Below are 15,777 nucleotides of genomic sequence, written 5' to 3'. Positions count from 1 at the left end.
AGGTCATGATCCCAGGGTCCCTCAGCAGGGATCCTGCTTCCTCCTCTCTCTCTGCCTGCCTCTCTGCCTGCTTGTGATCTCTGTCTGTCAAATAAATAAATAAAATCTTAAAAAAAAATTTAAAAATAAAATTCATGGATAAAATATGTATCTTCTTGGCGGAATCCTGATGGGCAGAAGTTTCTAGGCATGTTTTCTGGTCGGTGGCAAAAATAATATTTAAAGATTTAATTTGTTTGATAATGGTTTCCCAGACTATTATTACAGGATCACTTACATGGTGCTATAAAATTTTTTTATTCCAAGCAGTGTTTGATCTGTCTAAGACATGTAGCAATATTACGACTGTGCAACCCTCTAACCCACTTCTCATCTTTAATGTTGAGTTTGCTTCATGAGTTCTTGTGGGGACTAATCTTGTAGGCAGTGATGGCTCATTAATACAAACAAGCCGATTGCAGAAAGACTTAGGCTTCCCTTCAAAAACCAAGTTATGATCAGACACTAAAACAGTGATTAAAGCCTGAGCCAGACTCCATTCCTGGACAGAAGTGTTAAGTGGACAATTCTCACATTCACCCCTTCCCAGCCTCATCTCACCATACGTATCTCTCAAATGGTCCACTTCACTCCCACCCCCATCCCAAGCACTGCTATAGTCTAGGGAGTCAGTCCTGGCCCATGGCATACACCTGTTGTGGTATTTTGGTACCAACATAGCATCATTTGGGACTCTCTAAACCTCTACCTTCTCCCCTAAAACTTCCTATAATCCAAAATATGACATCTGTAGAATTTCCTCAGAATACTCAGAATACACATGGGCACAAGTAATTTGTCTATACAAATACACAAAGTCAAAATTCTTAAGTTACAATGGTAAAATCCTATGGACATAACATGACTCAGGGTCTGTCATATGATGCTTTTTGTTCAGTTTTGGTTCTATCTAATCACTAAACAATTCATCTTCAATAGAACTAGGGGGTGTAGAGGGGATTGGAAGCAGGTTAGAAGGGAAAGTCAAGTCAGAAATGGAAAAGGGAAGAGGAGAGCATATTTACTTTGAAAAAAAGAGGATGGTTTTTGTTTTGTTTTATTCATTTGCATTTAGCCAAAATATTTATTGTCAAATAACATTAAAGAAAATAATTAAACTTCTATATTTCATAAAAGGAAACCTGAGAAATATTACATTGTCCCTGATCAAAAGTAATGTTAACGGACTATTTGCATGTGTTTTTTTCTATTTTAAATGATAAATTTACTCACTTGCAATCATTCTTACTGTCTGATGCCCATTTTATAATAATTAACAACTAAATAAATAATTATTTCATTTTTACTTAGCTGTCTTTGGTTCTTTCAAAAGTGAATATCAAATTTATAGACCAAAAAAAACCAGGAACTGAGCTGACGTAATAGTACAGATAATACTGCTAGCTGTCCCAAGATTTTTCTTGATTCCTTCTTTTGTGGTGAGATTTCAGGCAAGGAATTGGTCTTGGCTAATACAGATTTTGTAAATATAGTCTTGTAGCTCTCCTAATAAATCAAAGTATCTCACATTCATCATGCCAAATATTTTCTTAACTCATATCTGTAGTTAACTCATATCATGTAGCTAAAAATTTAGCTCCATGCCTTGGGATGATGTTAGCAGAGCCATGGTAAGAAAAATAAGTAAAACACAATGAATTTTCCACGAAGTTAATTTTGTTTTAAAAGACTGTTTTATTATGATAGTATTCCTTTCCTTGTTTTTAATGTTGAAATAAATACTTCCCTTTATAAAACAATGGTGACAGTTGATGGTAATTGTTTTAATGTGTTACTGTTTTTAATTAAACAAAGTAAAAGATGGCAACCTGTGTTTCTTTAGTCATGTTTTTCCACTGGAGGAGGACAGAGTTTACTTGTGCTGGAAATCCACAAGCCTAAGACCCACTGTTCCATAATCTATTATCTGCTAAAAATGCTATTTTCCAGGAGGTAACTGAAGCAGACTACTACTAGGAGAGAAAAGGATCGAATTTCAAAGATGCTTTTCAAGTTGAAAACTTCTTGATGCTAACATTTTTTTTTTTTAACTGAGATGTTTTTGGATTGAAAAAAACAGAGCTGAGTAAACTTAGAAAACGTTTTCTTCATCTGCACAAATAGGATTAAAGAGCCTGTCTTTCTTCTGGGCTCTTCACTGTAATTTCAAAATACTCATTTTCAGATTAATAAACCAGAGTCTGCCTTGGAGTTACCAGGTTTTTCTTTATTAGGAAATCTGAAGTTAGCTAGAACCCAGCTGTAGAACATAAGATAGAGGGAGGGAAATGTGAGGCAATGCTAATCATTTCATTATGTGCAATTAACCATGTACTCAAACTTCTTAAAAGCAGAGGCCTGCGGTGATGATGTCTGCAAGAAAAAAAAATGTGTAATTAAATGCTCCTCAGGTTCTTACCTTCAGTAAAATTTCATCATTGCATAAAATTTTATGGTTATTCTTTACGATTATTTGTTTCCACTCCATTTCCCCTCCCACCTTGGGAATCATTAGTTTGAAGTGTTGGTAATGGTTTAAACTATCAAATGAAAAAAAAAAAAGTTATTTTTAAGGACAGAAAATAGTATCCCCACCCCTTTTTTTGAAAGTTTGAGAGAAAGGAACGGGGTGGGCTGAAAGAGGGCTAGAGAGAATACCAAGCCGACTCCATGCCCAGCACCAGCCCCACACTGGGCTTATCCCAAGAACCTGAGATCCTGACCTGAGCCAAAATCAAGAGTAGGATCCTTAACTGACTGAGTCACCCAGGCACCCAATAGTATCTTACATTTAAAAAAAAAAAAAAAAAAGGGTGTGTGTGTGTGTGTATGGACTTAAGCTTCTACATCAATCAATATTTCTGTAAGATTTTGTAAAAAGTGCTTCTAGGCATTTTAAGGATAAAATTTCAATATAAATGTCAATTCCAACCTGTAAGTTTTTTAAAAGTACTTTTTGTAGAACAACAACACAGTTTTGTGTTTTATAATCAAGGAGTTCAGGGGTGCCTGGGTGGCTCAGTGGGTTAAGCTGCAGCCTTTGGCTCAGGTCATGATCTCAGGGTCCTGGGATCAAGTCCTGCATGGGGCTGTCTGCTCAGCAGGGAGCCTGCTTCCCTTCCTCTCTCTCTGCCTGCCTCTCTGCCTACTTGTGATCTCTCTCTGTCAAATGAATAAATAAAAATCTTAAAAAAAAAAAAGAAATGTATATAATCAAAGAGTTCAAATATCCCTTGACCTGACCAATTCATAGACAGCTTTTCTGTTGTTTTCTCTTTCTCTTTCCGTCGGGATATATATATATTTAATTCTTCCAATTTCCTCTCCAACCTCTAGTTAAGTTTAGTTCTCTTTATTGCTTAGTGAATGAACTCCCTCGCCCTAATTCCAGCAGCCTGGTTGTCCTCCACTCTTGCCACGACTTCTGGGCTGCCGACTTTCCCTCCAGGGACGGTCCTTTCTCCCGCAGAGGCCCCAGTCACTGCACACTTGACGGGGTGAAGGAGGCGGCGAAGGGGCCCGAGCCGTTCCAGCCGCGGCGCTCGGAGCAGGGCTTGGCTGGAAGCCTGGAGGTGGGCGGTAAGCGGACACCTCCGCGGTGACCGGGGAGAGAGATACACTAGCCGAAGAACTGTCGGAGGGGATCTGCGACCGGGGCAGAAGGCAACCACTCCCTGCCCGCGCCGCGATCGCCGGGAGGCAGCTCGCCCGGGACCCGTGCGTCAGCCGGGAGTCCCTGGGAGTCCGGCCGTGGAGCGCGGGGCGGAGCGGGGGCGGGGCTCGGACCCGGATCTCTCTAGACCTGGGGCATCCCAGACCCGGGCGTGGCCCAGACTCCTCCTCGCGGTGTCTGACGCGTTACGAGGGGAAGCCGCTGCCTTTCTCAGCCGTCGCCACCCCGCCTTCTCCAGGCTCGAGTTCAGCCTTTAAGTTGCAGCCGCCGGAAAGTCTACCCTCAGAAGAAGAGCAACTGCCCTCTGGACATAGTTCCTGTGGGTGGTGGGACTTGTTGAGGGCCACAGAGGCTCCAGGGACTGACCCAGCCTGCGGGGAGAGGGCTGGAGAGGGCCAGAGGACCTCGCAGGGCGCGGGCCACCGTCGGGGCTTTTGCCAGGCAGGGGCGCTGATCTGGGCTCCTAGATTCCGTGGACCCTGCGAGTGCCCGCGTTGATTTCGCTCGCTGTCCCCTCATCCGCCAGGTGACCCAAGCCTTATCCCCGGCATCTGTTGGGGTGACCTCGACTGTGCACACTTCTGATTCTGTTTCTCAAGATTACCCTCTCCGTCCCTGAAAGTCTGGCGCGAACTGCAGGTACCAGGCTGTAGCCCCGACGACCTGTGGTCTCTGCAGAGAGCGGCTTTTGGAGAGAAGGGCTGGTATCCGAGCTGCCTTCTATCCCGGTGGCCTCCATGCTCCTGTCATGTTTAACAGGACTAGCGGCTGGAATAGTCTTCCTGCATTTCTTGCAGAAACTCCTGTTCCCTTACTTCTGGGACGATTTCTGGTTCCTGCTGAAGGTGGTACGCTATGGAATTCGGATGGAGAAGTACGTCCTGAAAGGGGAGCTGTTCACAGTCCTGGATAAATTCCTGAGTCTTGCCAAGAAGCAGCCCCAGAAACCTTTCATCATCTATGAGGGGGACATCCACACCTATCAGGATGTAGACAAAAGGAGTAGCAGAGTGGCTCACGTCTTTCTGAACCATTCCACGCTGAAAAGGGGGGACACCGTGGCTCTTCTGATGAGCAATGAGCCTGACTTCGTCCACGTGTGGTTCGGCTTGGCCAAACTGGGCTGCGTGGTGGCCTTCCTCAATTCCAACATTCGCTCCAACTGCCTGCTGCACTGTATCCGCAGCTGTGAGCCCCGGGCTCTCGTTGTAGGCGCAGGTAAAATAAGGGGTGAGGGCTCCCCCCTCCCCGCCCTTCTTTGATAGAACAGTTCACAGATAATGCTTTGCGTGTGTGATGAAGTGTGGTAGTAAGGATACAAAAGCTTTTTACAGTTTTTACAGTTCTGTGACTGGCGGTTTAATTTCCCCTCTTCAGTTTCCATCACTCACTCTCTTGTAGATAATACCAAGACAAGTTCAAAAACTTTTCTGAATTCTCTGCTTCTTACTGCTTTGGGAGAGGGAGGCGGTGTTACTGTTATTGATGCCTTCAGTTGAATACAAGAACTTAATAAGTTTTTAATTTTGTCCTATCTGACCAAATTATGTGACAAGTAGAATATATATCTTGATTTTATGGTGGAATACCTGCCTGCCTCTAGGAGTAACACTCTCAAGATTGACTACAGTTGAAGAACAAATATGTTTAATCTGAATTGCGTGAATTCTTATCTTCATGTCTGCTCTTACTTTGCACAGCTTGCAAGCTAGGATTTGCCTAGCAAGGTTAGGTTTTCATCTCCCAGCCAGTGGGCGGGCTCTTGGCTGACTCTCTCACCCTAGACGCGCCTTCTTTTTTTTTTTTTTTTTTTTTTTTTTAACCTTGAGTAGGTTCTAGTCTTCTCCCTCCTATCTTGGAGTTAGGCTTTGGATATGCATATTGACACAAAACTACAAAGAGAAAGTTTTGTTTGAATATCAAATTAGGAAAGAACCTAGGAAGATGGGTCCCACAACCAAGTGGACTTGAATTATGACCTGCGATACTTATTTGGTATAATCTGTTGGATTTGTGCATATTTTTCTTGCATGAGAATAGGCAGGTGGATAGGAGGATAAGGAGGCTCAACAGCAAGGGCCTTAGTGAAAGTTCTTAAGTATTTTATACTCATAGGTACACACTAACACCTGAGAATGAGTTTTTAGATTTATAGAGCATTGAGGAAAAATTATCTACATTTATACATTAGCAGTCTCTAAAGTGTAGAACTTTATGGGTAACCTTTATTATATAACTCTTGCATATCACACAATATTGGGTTAGGTGATATATAGTACAAAGGTTAGATTTTCAAGATTTTTCATTTCTGCTCGTTCCCCTTGTCCTTCCAGCTCAACTTGTGACCTGAGAATGCAGCAAAATGTTTGCTCTCAAGCACTGATTTTATCTGGTTTAATCTAAAGGAGTGGAGAAGCTGACTAGTCTCTCTTGCCTATTTTTTGTTCCTTTCCCCCCACCCCCCATTTAATAGTCATATCCTCCAAGACTGAAATCCAATCCCTCATCTTGGAAAGAGGTTAACTAGTGGGATGAACTTCCTCTGAACTGTAACAGTAAGTAGGATAAACGAATCAAATAGGATTTTGACATCATGGGGAACAGGAGCAAGTGATAAATGTGAGTGCAGCAGGAAAAAATATTGTTCATTTCTGGATATAATCTAACATTTTATTGCTCAATCTAATTTAGATAGCAATTTCTAGAGCAAATTCAAATCAGGTTGTGCTAAAAATTGATGAAGCCACAAATTCCTTTTACAAGAGCAAACTAAGAGGGCCAGGTTATCCCTAAAAAGATTTTGGTGGCCATGTTATTGAAGCCAACCTGAAAAACATCCTATAGCCAGCCTCCTGAGGGATTCCTCTCAGAGTAAATAGGGCTGGTTACCTCTCAGCAAAGAACAAACTTTGCTCTTGACTGAGTGGTTGCCTAATTAGGACCAATTAATTTTGCAGTTCTACTTGTGTGAAAGTTTTGCTTGCTAATAGCTAAATTGTGTTGTCTCTTTGTTTTTAACTTTCATACCAACGGTGAGTTTATTTGAGATGCTGGAGTTTGAAGCCAAAACCATTTAGTCAACCTGCTTAGTAATAGATAGGTAGAGAAATCAACCTTCAATCTTATTAATAGATTTTTAGCATACTTTAGGATACTTTAGAATATATAAATTATGTATGTTTTTCGAAGATGAGACAATTGTGTGTTATGTACTTCCTAGGTTGTTGTGTGTTTTGGCTTTGTGGGTTTTTTTTTGTTGTTGTTGTTGTTGTTGTTTTCTTTTTTTGGTAAGATGTGGCTTATCAAGGGAACTTTTCTGTATTTGAAGCTCTTAGCCCAATATAGTGTATTCTTGGCATCTTGAGTCAAATTATTGAAAAACATATACATACAGTTTTTAGAGCTTTAAATTTTAGAGGTCTTAGCTTCTCGTGGAATGTTTCTAAAGGAAATGTGTCATTAAACCATTATATCCCCAGGGAAAATGCATTAAGAAAGAAATGAGTCAGAGGGTTTAGATGGAGATAAACCAGACAGATTTGTATTTCATATATGGTCTACCATTTCTTAACTGTGTCATTGAGGAAAAGGTCATCAGGTGCCCTGGGTCTCATTTTACTTTGTTGTAAAATGGTGACAATACCAATCTACTTCACAATGTAATTTTGAGATTAAATGATGTAGCTTTTGTAAAATGACTGGCTGAGTGGCTTGTATGTACTAACTGGGGCTGCAGTGAATTGAAATAATTGCTGTTATTATTATTATAAAGTCATCTTAGGCTTTTAATAAGGAAGCTTACTTGAATTTTGCTGATACAATCTAATTAGATAGCTATAAGTTAGTTAGCTATAAAAAATGCTAGTAAATAGTTTGGCATAGGACCTCGAACACCTTACTTTGGTATATTTTAACAACATTTTACTTTCCAGAAGTTGTATAGAACTGGCTTCAAACAGGTTTTGTAGGCAGGCCAGATAATGTCTTTTTTTTTTAATTGTATTTACTTATTTATTTACTTAGAGTGAGGGACAGAGTGAGCAGAGGGGAGGGGTAGAGGGAGAGAATCTCAAGCAGACTCCCTGCTGAGTGTGGAGCCCAAAACCAGGCTCCATCTCAGGACCCTGAGATCATGAACTGAACTGAAATCAAGGGGATTTCAAGCTGAGCCAAATAATGTTTTATAATTCTGTCTTCAGGAATAAGTCAAAGCAGAGGCACCTGGGTGGCTCAGTCGGTTAAGTGGCTGTTTTCAGCTCAGGTCATGATCCTGGGGTCCTGGGATCGAGCCCCATTGGGCTCCCTGCTCAGTGGGGAGCCTACTTCTCCCTCTTTCTCTGCCTGCCACTCTGCCTACTTGTGTTCTTTCTCTCTGTCAAATAAATAAATAAAATCTTTAAAAAAAAGGAATAAGTCAAAGCAAAATATATCAGTTCATCTACCAAATTGTTACTGTCATTAACAAAAATATTAACAGTTGCCCTTTACTCAAGGCTGATTATGTAAAGATACTCTCATTGCTTCTGAGAGGCAGGTACAGAGCTATTGGCAGCAGAGGGAAAGAAGTTCACTGAGGATGTCTAGTTTAACACAACTTAGTTTGCAGAGCAAAGATTCAAAAACTGATCTCTGATACAAGACTGTGCTATACTATATAATATAGCCTAATTGTTTCTGAGGCTGTCAGCCCCCTTTTCATATAACTATGAAAAAATATACATTCCAGTTATATAGAAATAGTAAAATAAAAGTTGGCAATATACAGACACCAGATTTTTCACATACAGATAACTAGAAAAAATTAAATGTTTTTACAGCTCTTATTCCTTTCTGTCATAGTCTGAAGGTTCAAAAGTACTTGCCAGAAGGTTTCTTATCTGTATAACATGGTTTTGAAGATGTATCAAATGGCATTTCAGATTTCCCTGGAAAATTTCAGTGCTTACTCAAAATTAAATAGTGTTAGTTAAACCTAATCCTTTCCTCCCAGTATTTCAACTGTTATTGTTACTGTTAGTGGCTGTGGCCAAGATCATCATCTACCTCTATATGCTTTTCTCTTTACTTAGAATAAACAGGAAAATGTTTATCATGCTTGTATATCACTTTAAAAAGTCTATGCAATTATAATCTTTGATCTATCTAGCAATAATAATGTTAACAATAATAATAATATCTTCTATTTCTAAAGTACTTTATGAGTTACAGATTGTTTATATATATATATTGTCCTATGTGAGCCACATCACAGCCATAGCCTCATTTTAAAGGGAGCGGAAGCATGGCTTAAAGCAGGCAAGCCATCTCCTAGAGCTCACACATGTAGAAGAAGCAATGTACAGATTGGAACTAGCATTTCTGATGTGAAAGCCTGCTGGGTACGCCTTTGTTTTTGTCCTCCTGCTTGTGCTCTTTCCCCCATCGCCATTGTTTCCTCTCCTTTCCTCATCCTTTCCTTCCCCACCGCCTTTCCTACCCTGTCTCTAGCGTTCCGTCTATCCACCTACTTGCTTTCAGTATCTTCTCCACTAACTCTCACCTCAGGTGTAGTATGGTTCTTCACGGTGACCCACTGATATGGTAAAGTTCTAGTGTGGACTCTGAGGAGGAGGCCTGGAACCGGGATGTAAGTAAGCTCTTTGAGTAGAAAGAAGTTTGTCTTGTTCACTGATAAATTCTCAAAGCTTAGCACAAAGGAGATGCTCAACAAATACATATTGCCAGGATGAATGAATGACCTCATGAAAAATACATATGGACATTCAGTAACTTATTTACTTTTGCTGTTATGTTTGCTAATACATTGTCCCACCACTGTCCACTTGGTAATTGATTTTGATAGTAGATGTGTCAGTGGAATTTCTTTGTTGTGTTATTTTATATAAATGTTGCTAATTGTTAGAATCATGACTCCCCAAAAGTAAGAAGTTCCTTAGATACACTAAGCATCCCCAAAGTTTCAGATTTAGTTGCATGTATGTATTTTGTACTCTCTGCTATCTTAATATACACAAATTATTCTAAGTGGGTAACTAAAAAATATATATTAATATTGCCCTGAAATCTTTTACTTTGGATTCAGTAGTATCAACATGTTTGCAAAGGTTTTGTGTTCCTGCTCACAAAAAAAGGCTCTAATAACTTACAGTAATGCAGGTAGATTTACCCTGTTAGTTTTCCTGAAACGTTGTGTTCAGACTGTGCAGGGCAGATGTTCCAGTTAAGGATCAAGGCACTGTAATTCTTCAAATAACTTTCAGCCATAAAGGCATCTGCTTTTTAAAAACCAAGAGGAAGGGTTAGAGGAAAAATAAAGACTCTTTAAGTTTTATAGAAAAAGTGTATGTATTCAGATAGATAAGAAGCATGGCTCCTGTAAACTTTTATTATTTAATCTAGGTGTTGTGATAACTGCACATCTATCTATATTCATTTTTAGGACATTTTTATATTTTTACTTACATTTAGTAGAATGAATGGCTGTTTTGCATTTTTATTTTCCATTTTAGACTCAGATCAGTCAAAGATGACCTCCATTCCAAAAGAAAAGGCTCATTTCAATAGGAAGGTTCCCTCGCTAGAAAAGACAGTGTTCTAAGCACTGATACACTTAGGGTTTTTTTCTTGTCTGATCATGGGTTCACTGGGGTTCTTATTTACAGTATCTGCTGAATATGTGTTCACTGTAAGGGAAAGATGTTTGAATGCTGGCAGGAGCAAAAACTATTTAAAAGGAGATTGTACCTGCTCAGAGAAGTGGCAGTGTTAAGTGGGAGAAATATACATCTTGGAGTCAGACAAACATAGGCTTGAACCCTAACTCTGCCATTAACTGGCTGGTAACACATAGCAGATAATCAATGGGTATCAGTGGGTCTTGTGTGAATTAAACATAAAGAACAGAACAAAGTGCCTGGACCATAGTATATATTTAATACTTGGTTGCCATAATTATTTTAATTACATGGAAGCAGAGACGTATATGCAGAGTAAGAGTGTCTGCCTTTGCTGTCTGCAGAAGGCCTTTGGGAGGCAGATCCAGGCACATGACATGTGACTTAGGCAGACTCGTTTTAAGCAGCTGTTCTGTCCTGCCCCGTAGCATTGAGGCCATATCTGCTTCCCAACCTTCAGCAGCTAGGGCTGGAATGGTGTCAGACAAGTTAGGAGCCAGATGGTTAGCTCTTCTCTGGCCAAGAAAAGGAGGATTCTTCCATTTATAACCAAAAAGGAATGTGGAAAATAACTCTGATGGTGTATGAATCTTGTAGACATACTACCTTGGAATTGCCTTTTCCCAATTTATAGTTTACTTGCTGATTAGTCTGTGTCTGGAAAGCCTTTCTGTGCATTTACTGGTTTTTACTACTTTGCCATTGAAAAATAACAAGCCAAATACATCATTGTGGTGTGGTCCCATTTGGATAATAATTATTCACTGGCAGTGGGAGATGAGCTAGAAATAAAATCAAATGAAGTGTTCTGCCTTTTACTTTCTTACACAATTTTACCCATAATATATATGCTCTCTGTCTCTCAAAACAGCTGAGAGTGAAAACACATAAGCCCACTTACAAACGTATGTACATATATTCAGGGCAGCTAATAAAATCATTTCAGGGAAGAATATGTTATCACAATTACAAGACTTGTGCTTCTGTGGACTTCCTAGGGTTATAATGATTATTAATAAACTAATATTTGTCAGAATAGCTGGCACATTTTTCATGGTGAGGTGTGTTTCTAACCTGTTATGAATTGCCTTAGGACGTTGCTTACTTAAGCATCAGTTTTGTTAGAAACCAGAGCTTGCCCATGCTTTCTATGTCAAACTTGCTGAGCTTCTCTAAGTAGTAGGATGATATTTATAAGCATGAAATGAGATCTACAGTTTCATTTTGGATTCTGTGTGATTATTGCTTTGGAATGTGGAAAGTTCAAGGTAACCGTTTGTCCCTGAATTCCATGTAAGTTGTCTTCACGCCTAAAAGTTTCAGTGTTTGCCAATGTATTAAGAGCTACAAGCAATTCCTTTGAAAGCATTGTAAAATAAGATAACTTTAAAAGTTTTTAATGTAGGCTGAATAACATGATTCATACTAAATGGCATAGTAGAGAGATATGTTAGATTTTACTCATTGTGTTTTCAGTAATGTGAATAAGAGATAAGATGATGTAGAAACAAATTAATTGGTACAAAAAGTGCTGGAGGATCATAAGTGGAGATCATAATTTACCTTTTTTTTTTTTAAAGAATTTATTTATTTATTTGAGAAAGAGAGAGTGGGGTATGGGCAGAGGGAGTGGAAGAGGGAGAAGCAGACACCCAGCATGGTGGGGAGCCAATCTGGGACTCCATCCCAGGCCCCCGAGATGATGACCTGAGCTGAAATCAGATGCTTACCTGATTGAGCCACTTGGGCAGCCCTCTAATTTACCTGTTTTGATGCTGATGCTTGCAGTGCTACCTAATGAAGTGCCTTGTGTATATGAGAAATAAAAAGGTGTTTCTTAAAAGGACCCTATTGTGGTTAAAGCCTTCTACATTACAACCTTGTCCTTTGAGGTAGACTTTGTTCAGGATCATAGAATATTCAGGTGTCTTATTTTCTTACAACAGTTTTCTGTCATGACCTGCCTTTTCAGGAGATCTCATGGGCAGGGCTCAATTCCATAACCAGATCTCTATCCCTCACCCACTGCCTGTGGGCGCCAGGTGCCCTGAGCAGAGGTGTGGAATAGAACACACAACATTTATTTGAGGTGCTCACAGTTTGACAAGTTTTGATGGTAGTACCCTTCACTGAAGATTAAATCTTCCTGAAACCACAGCCAAGTGTCCTCTAGGTATTGAAAGTGTGCTATTTTGTGTCAGGACTTACTATTCAGAATTTACTTTCAAAATGATACTGAACTTTTTCGTTTTGTTAAGGAAGATTGACAGTGATAAATAAATCTTCATTTTTTTAATCCTCTACAAGACTTTCCAAGTTTTTATTTCAGTTTTCATTATCCTCAACCACATTACCTATGACTACTGAAGAAATAATTTAATGAAATTCTGCAGAATTCTGAATGTGTCAGCTGAGTCAAGTCAATTAAATTTTAACCTATGAAGGGAACTAAATTGTATTTCCTCTAATTCTTAGGAATCTGCTCACTTCCTTTTTCTTCTAAAACTCATCACTCATTGTAAAAATTGAGTGTTTCCTTATAGACTCTACAATTCCAAAAAAAGATTTGGAGCCACAATTAATTACATTATAACTTTCTCTGCACTTTTTTTTTTTGACTACTTAGACATACATATCATTATGAACATTTTAAGTTTTTGTTGTAAATTTTCAATTCCAGACAAGAAACTTGAAAGGAAGATAATGAAATGAGTCAGTTCAGAGACTTGTACTTATACATTCAAATTGCCAGAAAGAGACATTAAAACAAGATTAGGGGTGCCTGGTTGGCTCAGTGGGTTAAGCATCTGACTCTTGATTTAGGCTCATGTCCTTGATCTCAGAGTTGTGAGGTTGGGCCCTGGTTTGGGCTCTGAGCTGGGTGAGGAGCCTGCTTAAGATTCTCTCTCTCATTCTGCCTCTGCCCCTCCCCCACCCCGCCAACCTGTCAAAAACAATGACAACACAAAAGAAAACAGAAAGTCTTGATCATTTGTTTGTCCTGTTTTTTCATTTGTGGCTTGTTCTTCCCCCATCATTTCCTGTGATTTTTCACTTCTTACTGAAGCAATCTATAGCTAGCAGCATGCTGTACAAACCCAGTGGAACTCTGGACTCTTATAGTTTATTTTATGTGGATTTGTGACAGAAATAAAAATTCAAAGAAGTTCAAGTCCCAGTCTGCCTCCCTACCCCCTGCATATGAACTCCTTATCATTTTCTGTGTTTCCTTAGTTGTTTTATTTGGGAACTACTTGGTCTAATTTGACGTGTTTCTCTTGTTGTTTCTTCATGATCAGTCTGGATTATAGATTTTGAGGAACTAAGTCATGAGTCCTTCTCAAATGTGTTAAATTATAGTAGAACTAAATAATGGCTGACAGATGGCCTTTTGAGCTTGCCAGATACTGATTTCCATTTCCAGAAAAAATGTTTAATGCAGGACATTGAGTTCAGCTTCAAAGCAGAATATATCTTGTAAGTATTCTTGAAGTTTGGATAAAAATTTAGAAAAAAAAAAGTATGGAGGACATGGGGAGTTAGAGAGAAGGGGGTTGGGTAAATTGGAAGGGGAGGTGAATCATGAGAGACTATGGACTCTGAAAAAAAATCTGAGGGGTTTGAAGTGGCGGGGGGTAGGAGGTCGGGTACCAGGTGGTGGGTATTATAGAGGGCACGGATTGCATGGAGCACTGGGTGTGGTGAAAAAAATGATGATACTATTATGCTAAAAATAAATAAATGAAAAAAAATTTAGAAAAAAATATAATTGCTTGGATGGAAAAGTTCATATTTATATGTACTTGAGCTTTTAACCAGGGTATATTTTAAATTTAATAACATTTTTCATAATTTATTTCTTTTATTAGGTAATATATAGATTTTAGGGATAATTAGCCACAGGTTATAATAACAGTTCTGTCCACCAACTTATGACTTGGTGTATTAATTTTCCAGGGATGCTATAATAAACTCCTGTAAACTGGGTTGTGTAAAACAAAAGAAATTTATACCCTCACCATTCTGGGGGCTAGAAGTCCAAAATAAAAGTGTCTTTTGGGCCACACTCCTCTAAAGGATTTAGGAAAAAGTTTTCCTTTGCCTCTTCTTAACTTTTGGCAGTGGCTGGTAATCTCTGGCATTCCTTGCATTAATTCCAAAATCCAGTGGGGTATTACCGCTTAGTATTTCTAAGGATGTTAAGCTGGATTTTAAGATAAGTAAGGTAATGCTCAGAAATCCCTTATAACTTAGACAAATACGACATTTTATAGGAATACCACACTGAAACTGGAGCACCTTTGTGGAATATAAAGTCAAACTTCTGTGATAGAGATCCATATTAAAATAGGGGAGTGTTAAATTTTAAAGGTATTTTGAGACTGTGAATAACTGTGTCTCTACTCTAGCAAAAACTATGAGGCCTCATTGGCTTACACAAAAGACTCTGGGAATGATGAGGCTCTGCTTTTTTTATATCCTACAGAGTGCTGGATACCTTAATAAATATTTCCTCCTCAGGGACTCATGCCCATCTTCTGCCTCTCTTCTTCTCTACCAGCTCCTCCTGAGTAAATAAGGTTTTCTTCTACATTAATGGCCAAATGAAAAAGTTTGGGTTCAGTCTCCCAAATCAATGCAACATAGCCTCTCCTCTCCAGGTACTCTTTTGTTTTCTGTACAGTAGAGACTTTCTGGGAGAGGTATCCTTTTTTTCCTTTCTGAAATCTGAATTGCAGCCCAGACCTTTGGTCTTGTGAGGTGAGATTCTCAAGTTCTTCAGGCCTGAAGACACCCGCATTTCAGGCTTTTCTACTTCTTGCTTTCCTTTTTGCTTGCTGTTGTCTCTAGGGGGCTCTTGGATCTCACACTGCTGCGGATGGTGGTTGTGCTCTCTTCAATCTGCTCCCACCTTGCCAGGCCCTGCGGACCTTGTTGCCTGTTATAGAAGGCATTCATTTCATCCTTTTGCTTTCAAAGACTTTCACCTTTGGATAACCTGATCTAGAGAAAAGGGTATCTTTAAATTTCCTCACTTAACTTTTGACTCTGAAACAGTGTCTAAACCATGATATTAGGACTCCAGAGGGGTCAGCAGAGTTTCCTGAATGTATTGCGTTATAGTAGAATTAATCAGTGATACAGTGATAGATGGCTTTGGAGAATAATGAGCTACCGAGATCTATTTCAATGAAAATGTTTATTGTGGTATCCTGAGTGTAGATTTAAAGCAAAATATAAAAATAGAGTTTCATTTAAAAATTAGAAAAAAAATCATAATCTGAACAATGGTGTCTCCAGAATTTTATTTGAATCAGCCTCTTTGCATTTATTACATCAGGTGGTAACCAGATTTCCCTTTTAGTTGGTCCTGTTGAATCAGAATCATAA

The 15,777-nt window shown here is 39.2% G+C and overlaps 1 protein-coding gene across 1 annotated transcript in view; it reads left to right on the top strand.

The window, feature by feature from the left end:
• Nucleotides 1–3,952: 3,952 nt before the first annotated feature.
• Nucleotides 3,953–15,777, top strand: part of SLC27A6 (solute carrier family 27 member 6) — a 67,221-nt gene continuing 55,396 nt past the window's right edge. Inside the window, exon 1 of the mRNA XM_044228343.1 lies at nucleotides 3,953–4,930. Within this exon, the coding sequence (XP_044084278.1) occupies nucleotides 4,450–4,930 (481 nt within the window). The 5' untranslated portion in view covers nucleotides 3,953–4,449. The remainder of the gene's footprint in view (nucleotides 4,931–15,777) is intronic.

The sequence above is a fragment of the Neovison vison genome, chromosome 1, assembly GCF_020171115.1.
Source record: "Neovison vison isolate M4711 chromosome 1, ASM_NN_V1, whole genome shotgun sequence".
NCBI classification, from domain to species: domain Eukaryota; kingdom Metazoa; phylum Chordata; class Mammalia; order Carnivora; family Mustelidae; genus Neogale; species Neogale vison.
Note: the sequence above shows the minus strand (reverse complement) of the source record. Positions and strands in the feature narration are given on the sequence as shown.